General features: G+C 40.0%; 1 protein-coding gene across 4 annotated transcripts; it reads right to left on the bottom strand.

Moving 5' to 3' along the window:
* Positions 1-702: 702 nt before the first annotated feature.
* On the bottom strand, positions 703-17,473 carry LY6G6F (lymphocyte antigen 6 family member G6F). Of its 4 annotated transcripts, none has more exons than XM_072637511.1 (7): positions 17,350-17,473; positions 6,235-6,342; positions 4,821-5,150; positions 4,254-4,517; positions 2,679-2,840; positions 2,303-2,369; positions 703-2,146 (listed from the first exon to the last, which is right to left on the bottom strand). In XM_072637511.1, exons 2-7 carry the CDS (start codon positions 6,296-6,298, stop codon positions 2,122-2,124), a joined length of 912 nt encoding a protein of 303 aa, XP_072493612.1. In that variant the 5' UTR covers positions 6,299-6,342; positions 17,350-17,473; the 3' UTR covers positions 703-2,121. The 4 variants fall into 4 exon arrangements, with proteins under 4 accessions (XP_072493612.1, XP_072493611.1, XP_072493613.1 ...); XM_072637510.1 differs by lacking the exons at positions 6,235-6,342; positions 17,350-17,473 and adding exons at positions 5,535-5,711; positions 5,848-5,969 and having other exon boundaries at positions 1,680-2,146; XM_072637512.1 differs by lacking the exon at positions 17,350-17,473 and having other exon boundaries at positions 1,680-2,146; positions 6,235-6,376.
* Between the last annotated feature and the right edge of the window lie 992 nt (positions 17,474-18,465).

The raw sequence follows: 18,465 nt of genomic DNA, 5'->3' as shown, positions 1-18,465 counted from the left end.
TTCAGGAGGCAGTAGCACTCCTCCTCCAGTCTATCTAACTTTGTGGACCTCCTATCCTAAGGCACTAACTAAAATCCTTGATATTCCCACATGTGCCCCCTTGAAAACTTAGAAATAAGTCTGTACTATTCCCATTTCTAAAAATACTCCTAAAAATACTTCAATCGCCTTCTCAATCCATTTGGTCAATGTATAAAGAGGGCCAAAGGGAAGGGTGGGAGTTGTGACAGAACAACCTGGGCAGGAGAAAGAAGGGGAGGGGGTGCAGGATGAAAATGAAGACCATAAATACCAAGGAAGCTTGCAGAAAGGTAAATGATTTCTGGGCCTGGAGCAGCTGGCAGATCTCAGTAGTGGGAGGTGGGTTTCTCTAGGGGAGCAAGAATGGGATTGAGACTATATTAGGGAAGGGGGAATATTACAATATAATTCCTTTCCCTTTTCTAGTTTCAAAGATTTTGAGTCAAAGAGACCTTCTCCCTAATTCCCCCCATTCCCCTAGTATTTGCCTGTGGGATTTGGTAACTTGGAGGCTGGGGGACAGGGAGAAGGGTGATAAACCGAGAGACTCTAAGCCTGGGTTCCCAACCTGAGGTATGTGTAACCCCAGGAAGTAGGAGAAGCTTGTCAAAGAGTATGGGGAATATCGGTAGGTAACAATATTATAATTGAAATTGATCTACTTTATTTCTTCTGTATAAATGCATGGTAAACTCTAGAATTTATTTTTAGAGTTTTACATTTAAAAAGGGGTATCAGTAGGTTTATTGAAAGCCAAGAGGTACAGGGACCTAAAAAAAGTTGAGAACCCCTGCTCTAGGCTGTGGACCCAACAGGTGGAACCAAGATCCAGTCACTGAGTATCTTCCTTCCCTCCTCTCCCAGGGCAGGGTTTAAGTTAGGGCAACAAGATGACTTTTCTAAGGCACAAGATCATGACATAAGTGGAGTTTCACTTTCTGCACATCCCTTCTTTTCTAGAGGTCCTCAAGGGCTAGAGAAGGTGGGTGTTATACTTTCCTCATCCTACCCTAAACCCCCAGTCCAAGTTTCTCTGTTGCAGAAGGAAGAGGAGAAAAAACAGAAATGAGAGAGAGTTGTGTGTGAACAGAGAGCCAACAGGGTGGAGATAATGGCTCAGGGGCCTGGGTTAACCTAGACGCTGGGAAGTGACCAACTACCCTTAAAATCCTAAGGAGAAAGGTATAAAATATTCATTTCAATCTGGATGTTTAAGACAGTCACCATAACATCCCATCCTTATGCCCACAATACCTCCAGGATGGTCACTTTCAGGAGATGTGGGGGCAAGAAGGGAGAGGACATACATAGGGGATTCATGGACAGTGGAGAGGGAGTGGATAATACCAGTTCTGGAAACAGTGCTTTGGACATTTCTGTCTTTGGGAAAATAAGGGGAATAGTGTGTGTAGGTATGCATATGTATATATGTATGTATGTATGTGTATGTTGTATGTCCTGGGTGAATTTATGGATAAGATTCATGGGATTCTGCTCCCTGAAGCAGAATGTGGCCTGAATTCCCTCATCGCTCTAGTAAAATGACAGTTCTCTCTAGCTATGTAATGCCAGGAGATTAGCAGGCACCTGATCTTTTGATTTCTTTCATGACTTACTTTTAGGAGAATGAGGCAATGGGAGATGTCTATCTTTAAGTTGTTCTTTTTAATCTGTGTGCTAGTTTCCCTCTCTCACTATCATTCAGTCCTTCTGTTTGTCCTCTCAGTCTTTCCCTCTCTGGCCTCCCCTCCTTCCCTCAGTCTTATTCTTTTTTCTGTTCCTTAATCTCCCTTCTCTCTGCCTTTAATATTACCTCCTTACTTCTGCAGTATCACCCTCACCCCCACACCGTTGGCCACAGCATTCCCCAACATGTTGAAACTGGCTTGGGTATACACAAGGAGATAGGTGACAACATAATTTCATTTGTGAAACATCCTTTCCCCTATCTTCCCTCCCCTCAATAGGACACAAGAGGAACTGTAGTGGTACAGTCTCCCAATCCCCCATGTTTTTGATGAGTTAACAGGAGCTTCTTTTCATCCTGAGTTTCCAAGGAGACCTCTGGATCCCTTCTCCTTGCAGATGACATCATCAAGATCACATGGTCCTGGGGGCAGGTGGACTGAGAGATAGTGGAAGGAGAAGATGGGTAAGAAAATAGAGAAACAGACATACACCCCATCTCTTCAAATACCTAAGTTTTTTGCCTCCCTCTCTCACACACTCCCTCTCTCACACCATATTAGGGACTCAGGCACCTGGCCTTCTAGTTCCTTACCTGGGGATGGCCAAGTGGATGTTTTCATAAACTTGAGTTTCTGGTTTGAAATGAGAAGTGGAGTCATCTGTGGAGGAGTATAAAGAAGTGACAGAAAGATCACACACACATACACACACACACAAACACACACACAGACATACATACACATATATCCAGAACTGCACTCCTGTTCTCTTCTTACTTACCATTCTCTCTTACCATCATAAATCATGGGAAGTTTAGAGGCTAAGGAATGGAGACATCTGGGTTCAGGAGCCTTTTCTGTAGCTCTGCCCAAATGCCTTTTTCCCTTCTTTTTCCTTGTCTGCTAACATCTCCTCTCTCAGGTCATGTGTGTGTGTATGTGTGTGTGTGTTGTAGAAGATACACAAACCTCTGTATAGAGCCCCATTGTTCCGACGTCTCCAAAGAACTATTCCTAGGGCCAAGATAGTGACCCCTTGTCCCAGAACACAAAATAGCAGCAGGATCTTTTGGATATCCCATGTTGGGGAGACCACACAGTGGGCAGGAAGGGCGTCTGGGGAGGCTGCAGCTAGAAGGAGAATGATAATCATTTTATTTCAATCCTTAAGGTTTACAAAATACTTTACATAATGATCTCATTTGACCTTTATAGCAACTTTGTGATGTAGGTGCTATTGCTATCCCTATTTTATTGATGGAGAAACTGAGGCTGAAAGGGGTTAAGCAACTTACCCAGGATCATATTGTTAATAAATGATTGAGGTGAGATGAGATATATGACTCAGGAGGAGGATGAAGGTTTGGGGGTATGTGTAGGGAAGTCGGTAGAAAAGCCCACATCTTCATTCCAAATTACATTCCCTATAAAAATGGATGACTTCAGGTAATGAATGGCTCCTCTACTAGTATAGATTAATAGAATTCTTATACTGGAAGAGATCTTATCTTTTACTCCAACCCTGTCATTTTACAGAAGAGATCAGAAAGATAAAGTGACTCACCTGAGGTCACACACTAGTTAGGATTCCTCAACATGTTCTTTCTACTATATTATTTTTTCTCTCACAACAGAAGGCTTCTACTTTCTGTACAATTGTTTAATGTAACCAGAGCAATCTGTTGCCGTACATTTTACTGTCTACCTCAACCTCAAAGAGAAAAACCGTATTAAAGAACTACCTTATTTCCCAACTTCTTAATAATAGGGGATGATTCTTCTAGTAATGGAATAGTCCATGAAAATGAATTTTGCCTTTCCCCCACCTCTTACTATTCATCAACAACTTTCTGTAATGGTCCTTTCCTCCTGAAATATGTGGATGGTTTCTTTTTCCTTTCCATGATTTTTCCCCAATCCCTGGAAATGGATTGTGCCACATCAAACAGCATTATAACATCACTCTTTTCTGTCTAATGCACTATTCCACTGGGATTATTTTTTTTCTCTCTTCCTCTTCCCCTTTCCAGCAGTAAGCCATTTCTAGTGTCAGTGTACACATGTCCTTTCTTTAACAGCAATTCCATCAGAAATTGTGTGTGTGTGTGTGTGTGTGTGTGTGTGTGTTATTTTCTCCTCTTTCTACTCCTTTACCAAAAAGTATTTGATAATTTTGGATTGCAGACCATTACACCAAAAGTACTTGGGTTTCCTTGTCCTCTCCTCTCCAAGTGTTATTCTTATAATAACAACTCACATTTATATTTTTACATTTATTTATATATATTTCCATATGACTCACAATAACCTTGGAAAGTAAGAAGTATAGATATTACTATCTGTGTTTTACTGATGAGGAAATAAGCTCTGAGAGTTAAATGACTTTCCCAGGGGTTATTTTATAATAATAATAGAAATAAAACAGTTCTATTGCACTATCTACTATACAAGGTTAATGAAAAGAAAGTGTGTTTTTTCCCCTCAAATTTAAATAATTATACCATGTGAACTTTTTTTTATTATTATTCCCTTTCCCAAATTCACCTGTCAAGTTGAAACTGATGCCCTTGTTCTGGGGGAAAAGGCAACGAATGCTCCTGGCCTTTCGGATACGGGACTCTGATGTTCCCTCCATAGGACATACCATGAGAAGGGAAGCATTCTTTCCCATGAAAGTCTCCGTCCTACCCTTCACTTTCCCCTTCCCTTCCAGCCAAACAATAGAGTCCAGGAAAACTGCTGAGACCACTGAACACACCAGGATTGAGCAGAGAGAACCATCAGTAGTTTTTGCCGATAGCTGGGAACCTGTGGGGAAAAAAAGGGGGGGGGCAATCCACTATATTATTGCCTAAGTTCATCAAACCCCTGCAGCCACAGTGAACAACTAGGGCAGCCAGCAGCTTTTGCCTAACTTCCTTCATCATATTCAGAGCTCAGTGTTCTCCAGGAAATGGATCATTGTGATGACTGAAGAACCTGGCATGGGGTTTCATGATCACATATTCTCCCTCTGTCCTCTCCCCAAAGGTCTCCCCATGAGACTCCCTTGGACCCACGTATCCTCTCTCTTCTCCCTGTCCCAAAGAAGTTCCATAAACCCCCTTTTACCTCTGATCACAGAGAGGTCATACACCCTCCAGTTCTGGTAGCTGAAATAAGTGCCAAGTACAGAGCACCAGTATCGTCCTGCATCCTCCTCCTTAGCCCTTTCTAGCCACAGGGAATTATTCCCCAGTAGGCTTAGCCTGATTTCCCTCAAGATCTTCCTTGTCTCTGGAGCCTTGTTGGTCATGGGGACACGGATCACTGTGGTGGTAGGGAATCCAGACACAGGGCTTCGGAACCATGATAGCATCTCATCTCCATATAAGGTAGGTGGTTCAGGACATGGGAGTTCCACAGTTTCCCTGAGGGCCACATATGTGGACTGGATATCACCTGTGTAGAAGGAGGGTGATTGATAGGAAGTTAGTCCAAGAAGAGGGAACAGACCCCACCCTACCCCCACCAGACTGACCTCTTTCTTCCTTTCTCCTTATTAGACATTGCCATATTCTTGGTTGTGCTAGGTGGCACAATGGATAGAGCACCAAGTCTGGACTCAGGAAGACCTAAGTTCAAATCTAGATACTAACTAGTTGTGTGTCCCTGGACAAATCATTTAACCTGTTTGCCTCAGTTTCCTCATCTATAAAATGGTGATAATAATTGTATCTGCCTCCCAGGGTTGTTGTAAGGTAATTGAAATAATAAACTTAGCACAGTGCCTGGCACATTGTAAGCACTATAAAAATATTAGCTTATTACTATTATTAATATTACCTGTGGGAGAATACTCTTTCTCAAGCTGTAGGATGGAGTTGGGGAGGAGAATGGAAGGAAAGCTTCTTCCTTTTATAGGAATGAAGACATAATGGGAAACAGACCCAAGCTCTAGCCGGAAAGGGAGAAATGGATTTCCCTTTCTTCCTTCCCCAAGAATGGAATCATGCAAAGTGACTGGAAAACAATAGGGAAATGGACCAAACTCAGTTCAGATTTTGTCTTTCAAGATTTTTTCCAAGAATGAAGTTACCAAAAGAAAACACTGGACAAGTGAATCAAAGGAAACTGAAACAAAGGGAGAGAAACTTACCCTTGGGGTGGTGGATGAAGGTGCCTATCATACTTCACCACCACTACCACAGAGAGATACTGAAGTTGCTGCTTTCTTTTTCTTTCCCCAGCTCTGCCTCTAGGCAGTCCCTCCTTCCATCTCTGGATCTTAATGATTATGTGCTGTTTATTTCCACAGCCTCCTTGGCCAGATTTCACCATTAGTTGGGGCCGGGGGGGGGGGGGGGGGGGTGTGTTAAGAGATAATGGGCAATTCTCTTTCATTGCTGGGGCAGCGAAGACTGGGGACACACCTCCACACTGACATCAGGCCACCTTTCTTCCCCACCCCTCATCTAGAGGAAAGTGTAAAATCCCCAGTCCTGAAGACATTTTCTGGTCCCTAACTCCACCTGCTGCTACTTACCTGATGAGATCTGAGGGATAAATGGAAGGAGGAGAAACACGAAGTGGAGGAGTATGCAAGCCATGGGAAGTGTCTACACAAGAATGCTTTCACAGGGAGATGGGAGTCCTAAGAAGGAAATAGGGACAAGATAACAGACTGTGGTTCCAGGGGCCTGGATGAGAGGTCCCCTGATGGGGATGAGAAGGCAAGCAATAATAAAGCCACGACTGTTCTGTCCCCTGGAGATAAGAGGATAGTGGCCTCTCTGGTGTGTGTCGGGGGAGTTCCTTCAGCACTTCATTATCTCTCAGGGCTATCACATCTGGAGGGATCCACTGACCATTTCCTGTAACCCAAAAAGGCCTGTAGCAGATAGAACATTATGCCATGTTTAAAGACTCTCAAGCCCGTGCATATCTTTGGGACTAGGGGTACACAACTATCTTTGGCACAGCAAAATGAGGGATCCTAAAGAAGAGACAGTTTTTAAAGCTTTTTTTTTAAGTACAATTTTTTTTTAATGCCAGAGAGTTCCAAAATACATATGTATTTATGGTGCAATTATTATAATGAAGACAGTCTCTTGTAAAAAGTAACACAGGGCACAATTATCAAATTTTGCCTAGAGTGGACTTCTCAGCTCTATATTGCTCTCTCTTTTTGGCCTATCCTCAATTTACTCAATCCATTGAATCAATTGGGCAATTTACTTCCCTCTTTCAGACCTCTGTTTCCTTATCTTCAAAATGAAGTAGTTAGACTAGGTGATTTCTAATGGTTCTTTTCTAGCCCTATGACTCTAAGTTTTTTCTTAGTAAAGAAAAGTGTGATATATTGGTCATTGTTTCCTGGGTATACCTCTCATTCCCCCATCAGACTGGGGTTTCCCTGAGAGTAGGAATCTAAATGCTATTTTAATATATTTTTTTAAATTTTTATTGATGTTATTTATTTATAACCTCCCTCATTTCCTTCTTTAGAAATAATGGCTTTTATTGACATTATTTTGTATCCAATAACAGAAAAATCCTATCTTGGATATCCATTGGCTCTCAGAATCCTGCAGGTGGTGTTCCAGTCAAAGGCTTGCCTATATAGCTTTCTTTCTTTCTTTGGTTCTTTTTTTATTAAATTATTTTCAATGAACTAAAAACATTTTCTCTCCCTTCTACCTTTCCCCATTGAAAGAAAAGGAAAAAAACCCCTTGAACTAAATATGCATTTGTTAAAATGAATATTAAATAAATAAATTTAAAAAAAAAAAGAAAAAGAAAACAAAATAAATAAATATGCATGGAAAATCAAATCAAATTCTAACACTGGCCATGTTAAAAATTTTACGTTTTATTCCACATTCTGAGTATATCACTTCTGTGTCAGAAGAGGGAGGGGGGTAACATGCTTCTTCATAAATCCTCTGGAATCATAGATGGTCATGTGTCAATCAGAGTTCTTATGTCTTTCAGAGTTGTCTTTATACAATGTTGCAGTTATTCTTCGGGTTCTGCTCATTTCACACTGCATTAATTCACACAAGTGTTCTCAGGTTTCTCTGAAGCTGTTCCTTTTATCATCTCTTATATACTATTCCATTACATCCACATACCACCATTTGTTCAGTCATTTCCCAAATCGTGGATACCCCTTTAGTTTCTGGCTCTTTGCCACCACAAAAGTTAGTGTTATAAATAGTTTTGTACTTTCCTTCTTTCTTTGATGCCTTTGGGAGTACAGGCCTAGTGGTGGTATTGCTGGGTAAAACATTACACACAGCTCAATGATTTGGAGGGCATAGCGCTAAATTGTTTCCCAACAAGGGTGTACCCATTCACATTTCCCTCAACAGTGCATTCATATTCCTGTTTTCCCATAGCCCCTACATTTGTCATTTATATTTTTTAGTCATCTTTGCCCATCTCACAGATGTGAGGTGAAATTTGGGGATTATGTCAATTTGCATTTTTTGAATTATTAGTGATTTGGCGCATGTTTTCTTTTTTTGTAAATTAATTTTATTTATTTTCAGTGTTCTACAATCACTACCATATAACTTAGATTTCCCCCCCACTCCCTCCTCCTTCCCTCTCCCTCCCCTTTGATGGCATACAATTTTTATATAGGTTCTACACATACATTCCTATTAAATACATTTTCACTATAGTCATGCTGTATAGAAGAATTAAAATGAATGGGAGAAATCATACAAGCCAAAATGTAATACACACCAAAAAAATGATCTGCTACATTCTGTGATTGAATTCCATAGTTCTTTCTCTGAATGTGGAAGGCATTTTGCCTTAAAAGGCCATTGGGAATTTTTTTAAGTCCCTGCATTGCAATGAAGTTCCAGGTCTACCAGAAAAACTCTTGCACACTGTGGTCATTGTTTTGCACAAAGTTCTCCTGGTTCTGCTTCTTTCACTCAGCATCAGATCACATAAGTCTTTCCAGGCCTCTCTGAAGTCTTCCTGTTCATCATTTCTTATAGCACAAGGGTATTCTATTACATTCATGTACCATAATTTATTCAGCCATTCTTCAATTGATGGGCATCCCCTTGATTTCCAGTTTTTGGCCACCACAAAGAGGGCTGCTATAAATATTTTTGTACATGTGGGACCCTTTCCCATTTTTATGATCTCTTGGGGACACAGTCCTAGAAGCAATATTCCTGGGTCAAAGGGTATGCATATTTTTGTAGCTCTTTGGGCATAGTTCCAAATTGCTCTCCAGAATGGTTGGATCAGTGGAACATGTTTTCTCATGACTGCTGATACATTGTTTAGATACTTTTCTTTGAGAACTATTTATTCATATCTTTGGATGATTTATCAATTGGGGAATGACTCTTTTTCTTGTAAATTTGAATCAACTCTTTGTATCTTTTGGAATGAGATTTTTATCAGATAAAATTTTTGCAAAGATATTTTTTCTGAGTTAATTCCTTCCCTTCTAATTTTTAAAAATGGTCATAGTTTCCCTACCACGGAGTCATCCCATATAACAAACAGTATTTTTTAAAGAAAAAAAAGATGAAAAAAGGAAGCACAACTGAAAAAGCACAACATTGGAAAAAGTCTGAATACATGCGCGGTGTGTAACACCTGTGAACCTCCAATTTCCATGAAGGGGTTCTTTTATTTAAAGTGCATGGATTGCACTTCCAAATATATCCCTCCCTTCTCTCCTACCAAAAGAGTGGGGTCATCTCCAGTCATCCTGATCTATATCTTGCCACTAGACCCAGATGGCTCCAGAGGAAGAAGTGAGGCTGGTGACTTTGTGCAGCCCTCCCTCACCTAAATCCAATTCACTTGCAAGTCATGGCATCACCTCCATGAAATCATGGTCCTCTTCTGAGAAGGAAGGACAAACAATAACCACCACCAAAAATATTTCTTGTATGAAAGAACAAGAGAGAGACAGAGACAGACACAGAGAGACACAGACACAGAGAGACAGAGAGACAAAGAGAGACAGAGACAGAGAGACAGACAGGGACAGAGAGAGACAGGAAGAGAGACAGAGAAAGACAGAGAGACAGAGAGACGGAGAGAGACAGAGAGTCAGAGAGAGAGACAGATAGAGATAGAGAGAGACAGAGAGAGACAGAAAGATGGAGAGAGACAGAGAGAGAGACAGACAGAGACAGAGAGAGACAGAGAGACACAGAAAGATAGAGAGACAGACAGATAGAGACAGAGAGAGACAGAAAGATGGAGAGAGACAGACAGAGACAGACAGACAGAGAGAAAGACAGAGAGAGAGAGAGAGAGAGAGAAAGAGAAAGAGAGAGAGAGAAGAAAGTTCAGCAAAACTTATCAAAGGAGAGAGAGTCCAAATGTTCCACATCAATAGAATAACTGCCTCTACAAAGGAGGAAGGAGATGCATTTTCTCATCTCTTCTTTGAGGTGACTTAGTCATTGTAATTACACACCATTCAGTTTTAGGGTTTCTGTTGAACAACATCTACATTGTTGTTCACATTATCTTTTTGGTTCTGTTTACTCCACTGTTAAACTGGGAAAGTAGTTGTGCATATCATATCTTTGGTCTGTTTACTCCAGTTTTCATCAGTATGTATGTCTTGTCAAGCTTATCTGCATTTTTCTCAAACTTATAGTGCAGTAATATTCCATTACATTCATGTCCTATAGTTGGGTTAGCCATTTTCCAACTGATGGTCATCTACTGTGCTCTTGGCTTTTTGCCTCTACAAAAAATGCTTTGAATTGTTTTGGTATACCTGGAACCTTTCTATTTCTCTTTAACCTTCTTTGGATATATCCCCACCACTGGGATTTCAGGGTCTAATTAAATGCTATTTTTGTTTACAAACTGGATCCAACCTGAAAATATGTTTTTTCAAGGCAAATTTTATTTTATTTTTGTCTTTTTAATACATTTCTGTTTAATGTCTAGCCTTAACCTAACACTACTTTGTGTACTCCCCACAGTAACTAAACTGGACTATTTTCTATCCTCCATACTACTCTTTACCATTTTTCCATTTTTTCTTACCCTGTTCCCCATACCTGGAATACCCTTGTCTATACATCACAGAATCTCAGATTTGGAAGGTACCTCTATTCCATCCTGTACCTGAAAAAGGAATTCTCTTTCAAATTCCCCTGCCAAGTGCTCATCTAACTTTCATTTGAAGGCCTAAAGTAACAAGGAATTCATTACCTCTAAGACAGCCTATTCTCTTTTAGGAAATCCTGAATGGTAGCAAGTTTTTCCTTAAAGTTAATCAAAATTTGTCTCTCTCTGCAATTTCTATTCATAGCTTCTAGTTTTGTTTTAAAGTGGAACGAGTTTAACCCCTTTTCCAAATTAACAGTTTTTTTTTTCTTTTCCCCAGCTTAAACATTCCCTGTTACTTCAACCGACCCTCATATTACATGATCTCCAGTTGTTGTGGTCTCCCTCTTATGAACCATTCAGATTTGTGAATCTCTTTCTTAAGATGTGGTACTGAGAACTGATGACAATACGCCAGATACAGTTCAGTGAGGAGGACAATACGACTATCACTGCTCTAGTTAATTAACAAGAATTTATTAAGAGCTTACAGTGTTGCAGGTACTGTACCATGCACTGGGGATAGAAAGAAAAGGCAAAAACAGTTCCTACCTTCAAGGAGTTTTCATTTGAATATGGAACACCACATGTACATAGATACATGCAGGATATATAGGGATATAATAATGATAGCTAACATTTACATAGGGGCAGCTAGGTGGCACTGTGGAGAGAGTACCAGCTCTGGAGTCAGGAAGACTCCTCTTTCTGAATTCATATCTGGCCTCAGAAATTTACTAGCTGCTCGACCAGCAATCACTTAACCCTGTTTGCCTCAGTATCCCTATCTGTAAAATAAGTTGGAGAAAGAAATAGCAAACCACTCCAGTACCTTTGTCAAGAAAACTCCAAAAAGGGGTCACAATGAGTCTGACATGACTGAAATGACTGAACAACAGCAAAATTTATATGGTATTTGAAGGTTTGCAAAGTGCTTTACACATGTTAACTCATTTGAGTTTATAGAGTAGATGGAAAGTAATTTCAGAAAGCAAGCCTTAGAAGAATGGGAAAGGGACTCTTAGAGATTTGAAAAAAGTCAGGGATTCTAAGAGGTGGAGGTGAGGGGGCAGAGCATTCCAGGCATGGGGAGCAGCCAGTGCAAAAGCATGGATATAGGAAGTGGAGAATAATTTGTGAGGAAGAGTGTATGGAGGGGGCAAGTATTAAGTTAAAACACTAGAAACACAGCAAGAGGCCAGATTGTAAAGACCTTTAAAAGCCAAATAAGGGACAGCTAGGTGGTGTAGTGGATAGGGCACCAGCCCTGGAATCAGAAGGAGCTGAGTTCAAATCCTACTTCAGATACTTAACTAGCTGTGAGATTCTGGACAAGTTATTTAACCCCAACTACCTCAAAAAAAAAAAAAGGTCAGAGTAATTTATATTTGATCTTGGAAGTAATAGGGAACTATTGAGTTTGTGTCTGTGTCTGTGTATGAGACATGATCAGACCTATGTTTTAGAAAAATTCACCTTTGTTGAAGTAGTTTAGGAGAAAGAGACCATGGTGAGATGTATAGAACGGGGATTCATCAGTATAGAGTTGATTATTGATTATCCATCCCATAGGAGCTCATGACATCGACAAGTAAAACATATGCAATAAAAATAGAAGAGGACCTTGAACACTTTTGGAGGACACCCATGATTAGTGGATATGATATGGATACAGAAGCAAAAAAGGAGACTGAGAAGGAAAATTCAGGAGGAGAAACGGTAGAGAGTAGCAGTGCAAAGGTTTAAAGAGGAAAAATTATCTAAGAGGAGAAGGTGATCAATAGTTCAAATACAGAAGAGAGGTCAAAAAGGCCAAAATCAATGAAGAGATCACTGATAACTTTGGAGAGGGTGATTTCAACTGAATGTTGAGGATAGAAGACAGACTGCAGCAAGTATAGAAAAGAGTGGCAGGACAAGAAGTGGAGGCATCTGATAGAGTTAGTTTTCTCAAAGTGTTTAGCTGAGGAGTAGAAATATAGGATAAAAGTTAGTGGGGATGGTAGGATCAAAGAGATTTTTTTTTTTTAAGTATGGGAGAGACAGGGGCATGTTTGCAAGCAGCAAGTAGAAGCCAAACAGATAAGCAGAGACTGAAGAAAACAGAGAAAGTGGAATGCTAAAGGGGTAATCTGCTGGAGAATATGAGAGGCCATGGGATCAAGAGTACATTTGGAGGGATTGGCATGATAAAGAGAAAGACTGTCACTTCATTGTCAGAGATTGGACTGAAGGACTTCTCAATGAATAGCTTTAATTTTGGGGATGAAGAATGAGGCAAAGTCTCCATCTGAGACGGTAGAGATGTAAATAGAAACAATACTCTAAGAGTTAAATATATTATTAAGGATTGACGTTGTGAAGCCCCTGGTTTATTTTCCAACCTGAAGGTGCCCTAAAGTCTCCGCTTACCACAAAACTTCCCCTTATCCGGGGACATAAAATTCCTTGTCCCCACCCCTCATCCTGGGGAATGGGATTTCCTTATCTCCCTAACCTTGTGTAATTCATAGTCCTCACCCCACGTCTTTATCTTGCAAGATTTACCCTAGATCTCCAACCCCCATAAGGAAACCCTGAAATCATCCTATATAATCTGGTCCTTTTCCTGTATCACTGCCTTTGTTTAGCTCCTTGCTAAATCTCAGGTCTGTTGCTTTTGCATCAGTAAAGCTCCCAATGGCTACAAAGAAGGTCTAAGTGAATTCGTTCACATTTTCAACCAGCTCTCCCATCTCTCTCTTCAACAGTGAGGGTACTATGGGAGACTTGAGGAGAGATGAGAAGTATTGAAATTGCTATCCAAGAAAGTGGAATAGTGAATCCATTAGGAAGGAGGAGGAGTAATATTGCTTTACTGCCATGAACGACCAAATGAAACTAGATAAAGCAGTTTGTAGTGGACTCAGTCAGCATGGTTTGGTTCTGCCTTCTTTGGTTCCATGTTTGGTTACACATAAGTGGATGTCAGTAGGAGTGAAGGAAGTAGATGATATTTAGGATTAGGATTTCTAAGATAATCAGGATAGTTAGGATAATTTAGGATTGGGGCTTGCAGGGTGTGATTAGCAATAGAATAAATAGGATGCAAGAGTAGAGGACTCTGCAGAGTTGAGTTGGTTTTCAACCAGGAGAGTATGACCATAGTTATAAGTTGTGATGCTGCTTATGTCTTTGCTAGCACATTCTTGTGAGGATCATGGGTTAAGGATCTCTTTTTAGTTGGTTTGACTTTTGTGAACAAGAAAATATTAGTTGTTCTAGACTTGATTTACATCGTACATTGAGTATATTTCTATTTCACCCCCTTTTGGGGGAGACCAGATCTAAACTTTAAGTGAGTCTCTTTGGGGCTATAGGATGGGGGAACAAAGAGCCAGAGTGGAAGAAGTGATTGAGAGAACTGCGTATGTTTAGTGTGGAATGGATCCAAGCATGCAGACAAGGTTCAATTCTGGAGGAGCTTGGTCTATCAAAATTTCATTATATTCATCCCCATCCTAGCTTGTTTAAATAGTTTTGGAAAACTTGACTGACATCCCAGCTATCTATCTTTCTTAGATTTGTGCTATCTGTAAATTTAAAAAACATGACATCTATGCTTTTATCCAAATCACTGATAAAAGTCAGCCCAAGGTCTGGAACAGATCCCTGGAACTGTGTACTTGAGACCTCCTTCCAGGGTGATATTGATCCACTAATCACTACTCTTTGAGTCCTTTCATTCAACCTGCTGAAAGCCATCAAACTTTCATATCTATTATCTGTTCAATTCAATTCAACAACCTCTTGTGAAATGCCTGCTACGTGCAAAGTACTAGGCTCACATTTTCCTACCACGTTCACACAGACAGCATGCAAAACTTTGTCAAATGTGTCTTCTCCATCTCACTTCTCCAACTTTCCATACACTTTCTTGGCAGCCCCAGGAAAGATAGGGGCTTGAACTAGGGATCCTCTACAGTGCTGGGTGTAAAGTCCTAACCTTCTTCATACTTAGTGAGGGACTTTATACTTATCCCTATTCAATGTTATAGCCTGCATTTGATCTATCACTCTAATTTGTCAAGAATTTTTTTTTAATCCTTTCTCTGTATTCCAACATCTTAGCTATCTAGATATTCCAGAATTATGTCATTTATTGTGATGGCAAACAAAGTGAGATCTTTTGCTGTTTTTGTTTTAGTATAACCAAATGCTTCTGATTGAATCTTGCTTTTATCAACCAAGAGTCTTTACTAGGAGTAAAGTACAGAAACAAGAGTTTCTTTAACTAGAAACAGTATATTTATTTGTATTGTTAATGTGATTAAAGATCTTCCCCATCCATTAATAGGCCTACCCATTAAGGGGAGTTTGGTTAGGGAAGATTTGTAGGAAGGCCCATACCTTTTGTTAATGAGGCACTGGTTCTCAAGGGTTGGGGTGCCCTCTGGCTCTAAAAAAAGGTATAAATATCTGAGGGTGAGATTTTACTTTGGGGCTCAGTTTTTGGAAGTGTTTGGTCAGAGAAGGACTCTGGGAAGCCATTAAGGAGCACCCTTCTACCCCACCCCCACCCCCATCCCCTGGCCTTGACAACCCAGATGTCACTGCTTCCCTCTCTGGTAACTGTGGTCAGACAGTTGGACCTGTCTGTTGATTTATGATATATGTATTGATTATGGTCAGGCAGAGGAAGCCATGTCTGTTGATCTTTGATTTCTCTGTATTTTCTTTGAAGTTCAGGGTGCTGACTCCCCTGAACTAGGTGAATGTTGTATGTGCTTGATTAAAGTGATTGTTAACTGTTCAAAAGTTACCTTTCCTTTTATGAATGCAGATCTAAGAATCTGTGATGATAACAGGCCCCCCCTCCCTGTGTATGTTGGGGTGCTTACTGATACATCTAAAAATTTAATTAGTTTGCTAGCTACACTTTTGTTCAAGTCATCATCAAAAATATTGACAAAAATCCCACATCTGATACTTATTACTTGTATGACTTTGGACAACATCTCTGGGCCTAAATTTTCTCATTAGGAAAATAAGGGGAATAGGCTAGATATTTTCTAAGATATATTTTAATTTTAGATCTGTGATCCAGGGTCAAACAGCACAGAACTAAGTACAGATTGCTGAGGCACTCCACTAGGGAGCTCTCTTCAAGATGACAGTACCATTTAATGGGTCTGGTCATTTAATCAGTTCCAAATTCATCTAATTCTACAGCAGTATCACTGAGCACATATCTCTCCATTTTGTCCATAATAAAATGGGAGAATATAAATTCTTTTTTTTTTTCAAGTGGAGGGACATCTTTAGCATTTATTTACCCCCAGTTATTAAATTCTGCCATTTTTTTCAGAACCTAGCTAAAATGCCACCTCCCTCAGAATTCTTCCCTTTCAATCTTCCTCTATCCAAATTTTCCCTCAGAAATACCTCCCTACCTTTACAATAATTAATTGTCTACTGTGTGCCAACCTAGCAAGCAATTATTAACCATTTTATATGTTCACCCTCTTCACAGTTCACTTCATCTTCCACTCAGCTACCAACTTTATTTTCCTAAAGCACAGATCTGACCATGTCACATTCCTTCTATCATCCCCACTCAACAAACTCCAGTAGCTCCCTATTATGTCTAGGATCAAACATAAAATTCTCTGTTTGGCTTTTAAAATCCTTTACCACTTGACCATTTCCTATCTCTCTTACACTTTGCTCCTTCCCATGTACCATGCCATGATTCAGAGACAGTGGCCTGGTTTACACAGAATACTCTTACCTCCTTATTTCATGCTTTTTCACTGGCTGTCTCATATGCCTGGAATGCTTTCCATCCTCATGTCTTCCCTAAAGACTCAGTTCAAATTCCTCTTTCTGCAAGAGGCCTTTTTTGCTTCCCTCAACTGCTAATGCCTTCTCCTCTATGATTACCTTTCATCTATGCTGTATATATCTTATATGAACATAGTTGTTTGCATGCTGTTCTTTAGAATATGAATTCCTTGAGGAAAAGGGACATTTGCTTTTCTTTGTATTTCTTTCACTTAGTACAGTACAGCATATAGTAAACACTTAATTAGTGCTTGTTAACTTACTGATTGATTACTATGTGCCAGGTACTGTGCTAGGACCTAGGAATAGTAGTTCCTGACCTTAAGGAGCTTACATTGAACAGAGTAGCTTCAATGTAATAAGTTAAAGGGAAGATAATTTGAGGAAGAAGAAAGCACTAGCAACTAGAAATCTCAGAAAAGGCTCCCCCCAGGAAGTGACACTTTAGCTGAGCTTTGAAGGAAGATAAGGATCCCAAAAGGTAGAGTTGAAGAGTGAATATGTTATAGGCACGGGGATGGTGGGGGCAAAAAATGGAATGATTACTTACAGGGACATTAGTAAGTCAATCAGTTAGGCTGGAATGAAGAGGGTTTGGAGGGAATAAATGTGGAATAAGTCTAGAAGGCCAAGATCATCATGTAATTCTGTGTACTTGTAGTTATCTATGTTTAGCAATAATAACCACTTCTAGACTCAGGGAAGATGGATTAGTCTTACTTACCACTAAAGAATACCTCTTCATGTGATCGGTACTGGGTTTCATCCTGGAGGAGTCTCTAATGGTCTCTGATGACATGAATTGGGCTCTCATATTCTTTGGCTTGTTACACTCCCATTCCAGTGCCCTGGAAAAATATTTCATATTGTTTAGTCTTTAGCTCAAGTTTAGGGTCTTCACAAAAGGATGGATCACAATATAAATCAGGTATGTGGCAAGATTATTTCCTACACACAATCGAAATGCTAAAAGACACAAAAATATTCATCATGTATTGACAAGACTGAAGCAATCAGTAACTTATAACTATTGTTATAATCTTCAAAGAGTTTGAATCATAAACACTGAATTGAAGCAGTTTGTGGAACTACTGAATTCTATGTTTCCACCTTGCCTCTGCACTGTCCAAACTAATCAATTGAACAGTCCATTTTTTTTAATTTTATTTTTTTATTTTTTCCTTCTGTATTTATTTATTTAACTTTTAACATTCATTTTCACAAAATTTTGGGTTCCAAATTTTCTCCCCTTTTGTCCCCTCCCCCCACCCCAAAACACTGAGTGTTCTAATTGCCCCTGTCTGCCAATCTGCCCTCTCTTCTATCATCCTTCTCTGCCCTTGTCTCCACCCTATACCCCTTTACCTGTATTTCTTATTTCCTAGTGGCAAGAACAGTACTCGACAATTGTTCCTAAAACTTTGAGTTCCAACTTCTCTTCCTCCCTCCCTCCCCACCCCTTCCCTTTGGAAGGCAAGCAATTCAATATAGGCCTAATCTGTGTAGTTTTGCAAATGACTTCCATAATAGTAGTGTTGTGTAAGAACTAATTATATTTCCCTCCATCCTATCCTGTCCCCCATTACTTCTGTTCTCTCTTTTGATCCTGTCCCTCCCCATGAGTGTTGACCTCAAATTGCTCCCTCCTCCCCATGCCCTCCCTTCCATCATCCCCCCCACCCTGCTTATCCCCTTATCCCCCCACTTTCCTGTATTGTAAGATAGGTTTTCATACCAAAATGAGTGTGCATTTTATTCCTTCCTTTAGTGGAATGTGATGAGAGTAAACTTCATGTTTTTCTCTCACCTCCCCTCTTTATCCCTCCACTAATAAGTCTTT

Source organism: Notamacropus eugenii, chromosome 2 (genome assembly GCF_028372415.1).
Source record: "Notamacropus eugenii isolate mMacEug1 chromosome 2, mMacEug1.pri_v2, whole genome shotgun sequence".
Taxonomy (NCBI): Eukaryota; Metazoa; Chordata; class Mammalia; order Diprotodontia; family Macropodidae; genus Notamacropus; species Notamacropus eugenii.
This window is presented reverse-complemented; position numbering and strand designations above follow the sequence as displayed.